This window comes from Pecten maximus, chromosome 12, assembly GCF_902652985.1.
Source record: "Pecten maximus chromosome 12, xPecMax1.1, whole genome shotgun sequence".
Taxonomy (NCBI): domain Eukaryota; kingdom Metazoa; phylum Mollusca; class Bivalvia; order Pectinida; family Pectinidae; genus Pecten; species Pecten maximus.
Window position 1 is genome coordinate 33,103,085 of NC_047026.1, and position 12,664 is coordinate 33,115,748.

At 32.4% G+C, this 12,664-nt stretch overlaps 1 protein-coding gene across 1 annotated transcript; it reads right to left on the minus strand.

The window, feature by feature from the left end:
• Nucleotides 1-1,703: 1,703 nt before the first annotated feature.
• LOC117339478 (homeobox protein slou-like) lies at nt 1,704-12,259 on the minus strand. The gene is made up of 2 exons (XM_033901089.1): nt 11,761-12,259; nt 1,704-3,524 (listed from the first exon to the last, which is right to left on the minus strand). Exons 1-2 carry the CDS (start codon nt 12,143-12,145, stop codon nt 2,959-2,961), a joined length of 951 nt encoding a protein of 316 aa, XP_033756980.1. The 5' UTR covers nt 12,146-12,259; the 3' UTR covers nt 1,704-2,958.
• Between the last annotated feature and the right edge of the window lie 405 nt (nt 12,260-12,664).

The following is a 12,664-nucleotide window of genomic DNA, read 5'->3' on the forward strand; positions in this document are numbered from 1 at the left end:
ATATCTGCTAATGCTTGGCCTTGGATTTGTCCTATTAACAACTTTTGTCTATTAAATGCCAACAAGCATATTCGGTTCTATTTTCACAGGTTCCCTTTTCTCGAGGCTACTGAGAACAAAATACTCAAAATGGTTTTCGTTTACGTCATTCGTAGATAATATATAACTAATAGAATAATCAATTATTAAGAATATACACCGCTGTGATGTCAAAATATTCCTGTATTTAACTTTTTTCTCTTGTACATTTTTGGAAATGGGTTTTAAGGGAATAACAGGAAATGCCAGACAACTTGTGTGTCTGTGTGCTCGTTTTTGTGCTATGACCGGTCAAAGATACCAAAAATTGACACAATATGTGGCTTTGCTGTTTTGAACTTTTATAGGACGAATCCATACAATATCTTCCATATGTGTTGTCAGATATGTTTGTATGCTTACATAAATGTACCTGATAAAATAGTAATTCCTTTTAAATTATGAAATTTATTCTATTTTATCTAACTGCATTTAGCTCAGAATGGCAATTTAAGTTTCCCCTATCCCTAATATTTTTAATAGTAAAATACCCTGAAATTTTAGCAGATCAAAAGAAAACAAGTTCATATCTAAACAAAAAACCTTCTTTTTGTCCATCATCGTTTTTGTTATTGTTTAACATGTCGGGGTCAGAAATTCAAAGTGTTTAGGTTACACCAGAACTGTAAAAGAAATAAAAAAAAAGTCTAATTTTGTACAATATTGTACATTAAATTGTTTTTTTTTATTATATTGAACATTACAAAGTCTTACAGCGACACATGACTTGCTACAATTAAAATTGGCCACACACTGATTAATCTAAGAGTCAAAAAAGGTGAAATTTAGACTTTTCGTGAAGGACAAGAAATTTACTTTTTCAAATTGGCAGTCGAATTGGTAATTTATTTAAATGCTTGTGGAAAACTTTTAAACAACAGACGTCTTCATTTTGACAATTTTTTTCAGATTCACGTTTGCGAATAAAGTTTACCATATTTTGTTAAATATCACAAAAAAAAACCTTTACATATTAGCCTCCCACGTGGTAACAAATTGACCTATTTAGAGCACTAATAAACCCTGTTAGTATAACACAGCCAACACCAAACGAGACTTGAACGTGAATGTCATCTAAAGAGTACATCCTTAATTACATTGTGTTTCAGCTAATAATATGCTGACAATAACAATGATGACTCCTGTTGCTTTCCGTTTTGTACCGCGATAATGGGGTAACCAAAAAAAATAGTTATGTATGCTAATAAATCAGATATTAATTAATGATCCCAACAAATTCATCTACCAAATCTTTGAATAAAAATGTAGTCTTGAAACTGTTTTTATTTGTAACGCCACAACATCTTTAGGTATGTACGTGCTTTCATAAAATCCAGAATAGAAGATTTTGTTGAAAAAACAATAAGTTGATGTGCTCGTTTGGCATTAATTAATAAAAATGTTATAATGTTGTCATTAAAATCTTTGTAATAAGTCTGATATAATTATCTCAATTTATCTGTTTGAAGAAGGCGATGATGTATGTTACAATAACTTTTGCCTATGTCTAATTTTTAATAAAATATGCTTGTATCAAATCTTTAAACAAGTAATGGCGATCATTGCTGATAACAACAAATCATGTAAATCCAGCAAGACGAGAAAAAAACAACAGACACACATGACTGATTTATCAAAGTGATATTTTATATATATATATATTTTTTGACATGTAATATCAACAACAGTGTCATAGACATAATCATAAATAACAACAATAAAAATATTCATTCGTTCACTTCCCCCCTCCCCAACACCCCAAACAACAATAATATAGAAAGTTTTCTAGCCATTTTCACACGTTTTCTATAATATGGAGGTTTTGTAATTATTCTAATGCTGTCTGAAATGTCACAACTCAATTTCGGAAAATGAATCATATATAAAGCATTCCATTGGAAAATAATTTCAAATATTTACATGTAGATGTTGGTAAATATCAATCGATTTTCGATATAAACAGTTATATTGAAGTACCCGGTGACAAAATTAGAATCAACTGATAATTTAACAAGTAATTAAGATTTGATATCTATGTTAAACAACATAGCGGTGTTTAACGGTGTTACGATGTAGACAGAATATATCGCTGGATGATTCTTATTCAAATAAATCCAGGTTAATCGTATACCTAGACATCTTTTAATTGACGTGAACATAAAATTGTTACTTTAAACCGCCGCGACAATAAAATAATTCCGGGCGCTGAGAGGAAAAACATTTGAGATTTAAAATGAAATGTATTAATATGATAACAATGCTGATGATTCATGGCAGACCATTAGGTGTTTTTTTTATCGTATACAGAATCAGGTTTTGTTGTATGTCAATATAGAGTATGTAACAAGAGAGTCCGAGTTCTTTGTTATATTAGATATAATAAACGAGCTAAATGCATTTAACATCATATGGACATGAGTAATAGTGTTTGTTATAGAAATCAAAAAGTTCTATTCAAAAAGAATAGAGTGATGATTGACAAAATAACATTGTTTTCAACTAACAAGATAATAACATGTCAACGTCATATATTTATGAAATATATTTCTTCATAACAGCGTTGTTGTGCTGTATGGTGTATGAAATAAACCTTTATTATATATTATATTTATTTATAGTCAGTAAGCACTAAATATCTCTTGTGTAATATTATGCCATCTTCCACATACTACAATATCGATAAGAATAGAATTGAACGTGCGGATACAATGAGCCCGCCAAAAAACATCACTGGATAACTTTGAAGGAAAAAATAAGTTACAGTTTGTAAACACAAATTCTAAAATCGTGTGAATTTCTTGCCAAAGAACTACAAGAAAAATATGAATTTAACTGAAGTCACGTGATGAGCTTGATGAAATATTGCGTTGATGTGATGAACTACGTACTCTGGCTAAAGTAGGGGTAGTACACAGGATGGTTCTGTCCAGAGTATGCAGGATGTGCTCTCAGAAGTCCAAGTGCGCCCATTATATTGTGACTAGGCAGATAAGGATGTCCATAGAGCATGCTCGAAGAATAAGGGGAGTTGAATGAGGATAAACTCGAGGCAGTTGGCGGAATAGTTGGACTATTTACATCCATTCCTGGGTTCTGTTTCTTCCATTTTGTTCTTCTGTTTTGAAACCATATTTTCACCTGTGTTTCAGTGAGGTTTAGAGATAGTGCCAGATTTAGTCTTTCACAAACTGATAAATATCTCGTCGTTTTAAATTTGTTTTCTAAAGCTACAAGTTGTTCGTATGTAAATGCTGTGCGTGCACGTCTGGGTTTGCCGGCTGATTTTGATGAATCAAATCCATTCTTACACCTCTTATCGTCTTTCTCGCTGTCGCTTTCACCAATATCATTGTCCATATCGTCTGTATCGTCTAATAGAGAATTATCATCTGTATCGACGTCTATTCTTTCATCTTTAGGCCCGACTCTGTGACTTGTATGAGACCCTGTGAACAAAGGAAAGCCGTGTTAACAATGTCCCGTATCATTGTATGTGATATAATATGTCTGTATGAGCTAATTAGACTGCATGCTTTAGAAATCAGATACCTGGAATAAATGTTACAGTGAAAGCAAGTTGTGACATTTTTTTGTAGTCCACGTTTGATTTGTAAATCTCGTTTAATAAAGGTTGTCATGTAATAAACATTTATAATGTAACTAAACTATGTAATGATTACATTAATGTTTTGTACATCTTAGTTCTGTAGGCTGCCAGCGATGTTTTATTTACATGTACCTGTAATATTCGTTATTTTTTTTTTTTTTTACATAAGGTAGGTAACATAATTATGAAAAGAGCGAAAAATGGAGACTAAATAATCTGATACAAACAAACATAGTAATTATACAAATTATACAAAAGACATGCCATTCCGGAAATGTGGGTTGTATCTAAAGAATAAATGTATTTTATGTTACGAATTGAGATCAACAAAGTTCGATACTTAGAAATGAAACAAGTCAACAGTCATTAGGTCGAGGTTAAATAAGATCAAACAGATTCAAAACAATAGTTGGCTTTGAACCAGAGTGAAATACATTAGTCAAGCAAAATCTGATTGGACGTTCTATCATAGTCGACTGACGGTAACCTTTTTTACTTACGTTTTAAGATGAACTTTATAACATTCGTATACATTAAAATACAAATCTACAGTTATGTTAGCAAACTTGACTTGGTTATTTATTTATTTAAATATTTATTTTATTTATTTATTTATTTGTAACTCATTTAAATCCGTCTTCAGTTGAAATTTAAGTTTCAATGTCAAGGGTATTATTTAAAGATTCCACGAGTAACTTGGTATGTTTTCATAATATTATATCAAAATGCAAATATAAATATATATATTCAAGTTACCTCATGAACCGCAACCACATCAGTTCACGGTATTATGTGCTCGCTACGTTCGGTTGCATATAGTTTAGTCAATGTCAAGAAATAAGAAAATACATTCTTTCAGAAATGATATCTGCGTGTATTTTTCAATCGGAAATTATTTTTGCAATACTGTGATAATTCTATAGTGTATGTAATATTACGAGATTTTTTAATCTAAACAATTACTAGCCATCAATCAATATTGATGCAAGTGTGACATGTGTACACAGTTAAATTATTGTTAGCGTTGTTGTATGATAAAAAAACACTTAAAATTATTATCATCAAGTAAACATATCAGCAAAAAAATATCATGGAAATAAACAACCATGACGTCATTAGCGAACAAATAATTATAACTAAATGTCAATAACCGATTATCTATTGTTGATAACCCACTCCTTAATTATGAACACGTTTAATTTTTTTTTTATTTAATCCGTAGCCATTTCTTACGGAAATGCAAAAAAAAAAAAAAATATATATCAGTTGATAATTTGCAAAGGGACCTGGAAACATCAATCTACCTCCCTCAGAAGTTCAGCATGATCTCACATAGTGGTCAAGTCACAATAGTGCTGAATGATTTTACAATTCATACTGGTACATGTAGTAATATAAATAAAAACGTGTTAAAACATAAGATGTATATAAAAGGCATGAAATATCAGTTAAAAAACATTGGTGGGACATCAGTATCACAATCTATAAGAAATGGGAAATCTTTTAGCAAAATATGTTATTTGACTGCTAATTTCAAAATCATTTTGAAAATCATTCCAGTTCACTTTCTGAGATATTTACAACTACATAAGATATTTTGTTAAACTTCTTACAATACTGGTCAAAACAAATATGTAATACATGTCATTGACTTTGTTAGATTTGAGAATTCATCGGGTTTATAATGCAAGATCTCAAGTTTTATTTCACTCACTAAGGCATATTTTACAACACGATATCATCATACAATAGATAATAACAATGGTATGATTGATAGAAATTCCACAAAGCTTATGATACAATCACAGACTAATTATGTATAAATCATTGCACTCATCGTAAAATATGATAACAGGATGGTATGGTAATTAATACACAAGGCCACTCTACTATATTATAATGAGTAACAGTGAAACAACATCTGCTTAATTAAACTAAACTACAAAAACTATCATGTACTGTTAGTACGCGAAAGTGGTGTCAATTCATCCAGTAAAATATGTTATATTCCCCACTAAAAACACATGTGGTAATAAATTTACATCTGTAAATATTTCTTCAAACGGTATTAAAATTATCATATATTATGATTACTTTAACCCAGACGCCATTCCGGTCGATTATAAATAAATGCATAGTCTTTATTATCTATGTAGAATACAAAGATTATTATCCAAACATTTTAATAAACAATAACATTCATTTATAGGAATTTATAAATATGACTGAAGTTGGTATACTAGAGTTTAATACACGTACCAGCTGCCGCTCCCTCAGGTGTCAATACTCTAACAAAACCAACACTTTAAAAATCATTTTTTACAATTTAAAATCACAATTAATGAAAAAAATATTCCTTTGCTATTCAAAATTTATGAGAGTTTTATATTGAAGCTCGAATATGCCGGTGTGGGATCTGTACAAGATCGCTGCTGACGGGTTTTACAATGGTCGGCTAGCGTTTGTTCTGTGTGGCTTTATCTCTGTAATACTGCGAATTGATTCATTACTTTTGATGTTTCGCATACAAATACAACATAATAAAATGAGTAAAGAGAAAAATGTAGAAATTTTGTGTTTTAAGTAGCCGTAAATATGCTCAGAATATTTATATCAACATTGGACAAATGTCGGTCGGTAGTATAGCTTACTGATATCAGATGGACACATTTTGATACTACATTTGTACCCAGATTGAGTACAGTATCAACATGGAAATAAAATCAGACAGTGGAGAACATATCTTTGATAAACGTAACAAAATGAATCATATTATCGCTATATCAGGTATGAAAGACACATATATTGTCATACATATTTATGTTATCGGAATGTATTCATATAACTATTTAACGTGTATAATTACTGTACTGTCAGTAACTTAAACAAAAATACTGTTATCAATTTAAAGATTAATAAATACTATTTAATTCCTACAAATACTATGTTTTATTTTTGAATTCGTTCATTATAATTGAAATGAAAAATAAAATAATGACTTAACATGACTGAACGCATTCCCCAATGTTTAATGTTACGGGTATCAAAAACATCAATCGAAGGAATGGTTGTGGACAATGGAGAATGAAGATAATTAACTATCAAAGAGAATCCCGAAATGTTTCACTCCTAGTGTCTAAGATACACCATTACGTCAGAGCTAAAGAAAAGTGTGTGTGTCGGATTATACGATATCGCGGTCGTTTAAAGTCTTTTTTACACACCAGGTCAATGGGATTACGTGATCATAGGCCTTAGTCATCAGGATTAACATACCCAAAGCAATTCGTTTCTCTTGGATATTTAACAGATAATAGAATAAAAAGTTGGTTTTAAGTATGTATTACGTATTGTTATACAGTACGTTTAGATTAATCATCCCTCAAATAACGCTAATAAATTACAATTTATTTGAAATATTGGCGGGGTTCGGGAAAGGTGGTCAGAAATACTTTAATTGTCCGTTCACCCTCGTAAGCGGCACTAAATGATGCATGTCGCGGATGTGGACGTTTGACATTTGAGTGACGAGGACATGTGGCGCAAGCACTTGTCGCTGCTGTCGGTCCGGTGACCCGCGGAGGGGGTCAAATTCATGCTAGTAACGACTTCAACAGTAATTTTAAAAGCATTGCGAAAAACGTGTGAAAACATTTCACCCCCTATTGGAATTCATGTAACCAAATTGTCTGTCGTTTTGTTTAGCTTTACGGTAGTTTTATTATCCTAAACAGCAAAGTTTACGAGTTGCAGAAATGCATATTGCAAAAGTCGACATACATAGGTCAAGCCCCAAAACAAGTGCTTTCTTGTGAGAACTAGCAACAGTTGCGCGCTTCATCAACCACTCGGTGTCGACACCGTGTACATGTAAACGGGAAACTTACTAAACCACTGGTACAGAGTCTTGATTCATACCGCAGAGGTCTGTCTCCTGTTATAGATATGTTTTACCGGGAACCGAACCTTAGTCACACACATGTATGATCCCGGTATGCTTGGACAAAAGAATCGATCACTATTTGTCAGAAATATACCATATTCATTAAACATTCCCTTTAACGTGTTATTATGATATTAGCATACTTGTATTATATGGAATTAATTGATGCACAATAAAATAACCGTAATTTAATATCTTGAAAGGAAAAGCCTTAAATATTTTATGATTTTTATGGAGTTATAATTATATATATCGCCTCTCAATCATCGGTACATAGGTACAATGTACTATGAGTCGTGTGTCGCCTGATAGCATGCTTATCGATTAAAGCAACGGGCCAAATGATTTCTGATATGGCAAGAAATGTCTTCAAATCTTCGCGGTTTTATTCCGGATAAAGTTTTATTTTTTTTCTCGAGTTATTCTTTATTCCATTATTTTATGACGTTTTATATATTTATAGACACATTCCTGTCATTACAGCTAATGCTAATTCTTACAATCAGGACTCGGTATCATCATATACACGAGGAGAGGTTTATAGCACAGCACATTTGTATACCACTTCATATTTTGCATACAATTTTGTTAAAAATAACTTCAGATACCCCTCTCAGAAATCACATGTCAATTCACATTTTCGAATACGAGACTTTGCCGAGTCACACGAGACTTCACCGTGTTACACGGACAGCAGCCGGACAATGCTACCATGGGTCAGTTATTTGTAGCCCCAGGCCTAGACCCGTGAAATAACCGTACAAATCCAATTACTAAGTATATATGTGTGAATGTTTAAACATTAATGATTTACTGAACCTGTTTTGGGCGATGGCAGATAATCGGTTTAATACATTTAATGTTGACAGAGGCTTCTGTCCTGGGGTTCTAGGGTCAAAAGACCATTTTTGTGTTTACGTGGTAAAATACACACAATTTCTTGTTATTTATCTGGGGTTTAGGCCTTAAAGAAGACGAGCTGTTCTGGTCACGCGCTACTTGCCGAACCACTAAACCAATTGTGACGTGGTTTTATGTATCGTTGTTTTGTACTTGTATAATTAATGAAAACTTTAAGTTAATTGGGAGCCTCTTCATTCTCATACAGAGGCACTCAAGTAGCGAATCCGAACCTCAGGCCAGCTGATATCGAGATGAAATGTTTCCAGATGGCGTACTGTGTCCCAGTAGGCCTTCTGCCCAGACCCGTCTGGCCTGGCTCACACGTCAACTAAACGTTTAATTTATTTATCTTTATTGCGTTAATTAATCTTAATTGGCGATAATCATCTAACACAGTGGTTAAAACAAGAGTAACGTCTTCATTTACAATGAGATTGACACTGGATGTTAATAGATATGGTGTTTACGATGTGTCGCTATATATGTCGCAGTGTTAGAATAATCGGGTGATTTCTCGCCAGTTTTGATGTCAATACAAGATAGGACAGAGACAGTAGTGTTGTTGGGTGTGTCAGCTCTCACTAATTACACCTTGCGTCATAATGAATTATTTAAGTACATATAAGCAAGTCGAGTTGTAGTGTGCTAATAATCAGCAGGTCAGTTATAAAGTGATAGTGTTTTTGCTCCACATGTTTCACACCCGGTCCACTTAAAACTATAGGCCAGTGGAACAATATTAAAAAAAAAATATCAATCATCATCCATTGTTTTTGTGAGAAAAAAACATTAGAAATTAAAATGTGTTATTACAAGGACTATATAAACGAATAAAATCAATTTCGTTCGAGTTTGTGTTTATCGGACGAAATGTGCCTGTAATACTGTCTGGTACTGTTGGAGACATATTAAAAATATTTAAATTTTCCATCCCTCTCTCCCACACAAACACCGGAAATACAATCTTGATCAAACTCTTCATTTTAGATCATTACATTTTTGTAGTTCATTAACAGACACATTTTTCTGTTAAAAAAAATAGAAAAAAATATATTTGAAGTGCAACTGTTTGATGTTTCAGACTTTATATGCCTGTACTTTAGGCTGACAGTTTTACAGGTAACATATGGTGGGGACAGTATATCAGACAGTATCTAACTATTAACACATAATCATCTAGTCTTGATTTAAATTACACTGCTTTCATAATTGTGGGATGTATAAATGCTAGATTATCCAGGCCCAAACTTCTTAATTTTTAAAACATTTGCAATTCTCTGGGAAATGGGCTTATATTTTGAAGTATATATTCCTGAGCTGTAAAAAAAACTTCACAGCGCTGAAGGGGTCGTAGATAAAAAGTAAAATTGAAGAATTATTTTTTTTCATTTAAGGTCTTATATTCTCTTAGGAGTTTTGAAGTGGGACTCCAGACACAAGTTATATCTTGTGTCACACATATAGGCTGGGTATATCTTGTGTCACACATATAGGCTGGGTATATCTTGTGTCACACATATAGGCTGGTTATATCTTGTGTCACACATATAGGCTGGGTGTATGTTAATTGTTTACACGTATATTACGTTTTAGTATGGCCAGTCGTAGCGACTCTGTTCAGTAGTTGCACGTGAAATTTAAGTGAAAATCTTATTTACATAGTGCTAATGAATTAATAGTATTAGTGCCTTTAATTTTCTTTAGAAGTCCAGCACTTATAACACGAATGTGTTTACTACCGTGACCTTGTATGATTTCAGAAATTTTGTTTACCGATATTTGAATGTGTTTGCGTCGTACCGAACTGTAACGTTGGTCTATAACTTTCCAATTGGAGCTAATTATAAAGTAAATATTAGACTATCATACCATGTTTTATCATAAGCTACATCAGTCTGTAAACGTACTACAAACATTATAATGGCCATATAAAACTAACATATGTGTGTCACTGCGTGAAACTGTCAACACATTTAAGGCCGATTTATTTTCGACTACAACATTATGTCACTGTAATTCAGTGTGAAATTGTTCCTTTGTAATTTATACAAATGGTTCTGGGTGAATGTATTCATTTTAAATATTCTTTAAATATTTATTTTACTCATGTAAAAAAATGATTGGACCTACTTTCGTGATCGAGTGTGAAAAAGAAGAAATTATTGAAAATTTGCTAAAATTTAGAGTTTCATGTGGATAAGATAAGAACGAAAATTCATTTAATTTAACTTTATCTCTTTGCAAGATTGGTATTTTCATATTACTGTAGGTTATTGTACCTGAACTTTTCTTACATTCGAGGTTGTGTTCCACGACTATGAAATCTCATTTTTAAATTGTATATAATAACTACAAAATGAAATAGAAATTTACAATGTGGTTGAAAATATATTTGTGTGTTTCAAAGTTATATTTGCATCAATTTCTATTCTATGAACAATTAATATATCTAGTGTTTTATTCTATTTAACTTTAGTGGAATCATTTCATCATTTAGTATATTTGTTTATCAATCTTAGTTATGAAATCATGAGTGTATTAAGTAGATGAAATCAATTATATAATGTATTCGAATGATTTTAAAGAAATATTCTATCAATATGGATGTCAATAATTATTATCATTATGACTGTATTTTTCCAATTATATTTTAAAATTCTTTGTTGATCAATTGAGACGAAGAGATCCACCAACTTCTGACAAATAATAATAGACCGCTCCACAAAATAATATATAAACGCATGATTTATATATATATACTAGGGTAATTCTGCCAGTCAATTTTATCATAAAATTTGTGTTCATAAAACAATAAATCATTTCCCTAAAACTACAATGCTTTTCCAGGCCTGACTTTATGACAAGTTGTATTTCCAAATAAGAAGATATATTTGAAGACCATTTGAAGACCATTACGATTAGAATGCTTTCAGAAATAACTATTTTGTAGTCCCAAGAATATTGTTATTAATTAATCTTAGAATAAAAAAGCAAAAAGTAAATACAAAAATGATTTCATTATACCACAGAAAATGATAAAACCAAAGGCGGATTCTATGTTGTCCAAAGGTGGCACAAAATAACATAAAACATGACATTATATTAAGAAATATACACGTATTTTCATTAAATAGCATATAAAAACATCATTTCTCACTGCTGAAAAATACAAAACTGTCATATTTATAGAAAAATACTAAAACCCCTTTCATACACTCTTATTACTTACCTGTGTGATCGGACTGTTCCTCCTCCACTGCGGAATCGTTTCCTTCGGAATCCCGAACGGAATGGTCCTTCCACGGACTCCAAACCTGTCCCTTTCCCGTCACGGGACACCCTGTAAATTTCTTTGGATCTAAAATGTCAGCCATAGAAAAAGATATAGGCATTGTAGGAGCCTGTGCCTCAGTAGGCTGCTTCATCTTTAAAGTTTGTTTTGATTTCTTAGCTTTGTTTATAGATCCAGTGGAACTGGTACTGTTGGTTTCCGGAGACAAATTACTGTCTTCGTCGGGTGATTCGTCGTGTTGACTGTCAGAATCTCCATCGTCACTGATATTTTCCGGAGTGGGACACCGTTGAACCGGAGAGGTCCTATTCGCAGTCTCCATTTTGTTGTCCAATCTATTGGAGTAGCGGTCGAGAAAGTGTGAAATGCCAATGCGAACAGAATATAAATGAAAAGTTTGTAAAGTAGTCAGTCGCACTACCGATCATAATGATGATGTTACACTTTTTCTGATTGGCTTATTAGAGACTCTTAAAGCGAGCGCCTGGAGTCATCTTTCTCTGGGCATGCGTAGATGATATCGTCCAAAGCGCGGCCACAGATGGGTTACACCTCGTCATGAGTAGGGGGCTTATCAAAGATTAATTTCACGGAGCCAGTTAATTGGCTGACGACTAATTGATGCCATTAAGTCTGCAATACGATGATCATTTGAGAGGAAACGGTAAGATGGCGGAAACAACACCAGAATTGTTCGTGATATTTAGGAAGCATTATAAATAATAGAACCATGATAATATCAAATATGTTTCAGATATCAAGTATTTTCGATAGACGTAAGTTGATTCTATAAATATTTACCGCTTTACTTAGGTAATATGGAATATACACGGAAACGTAG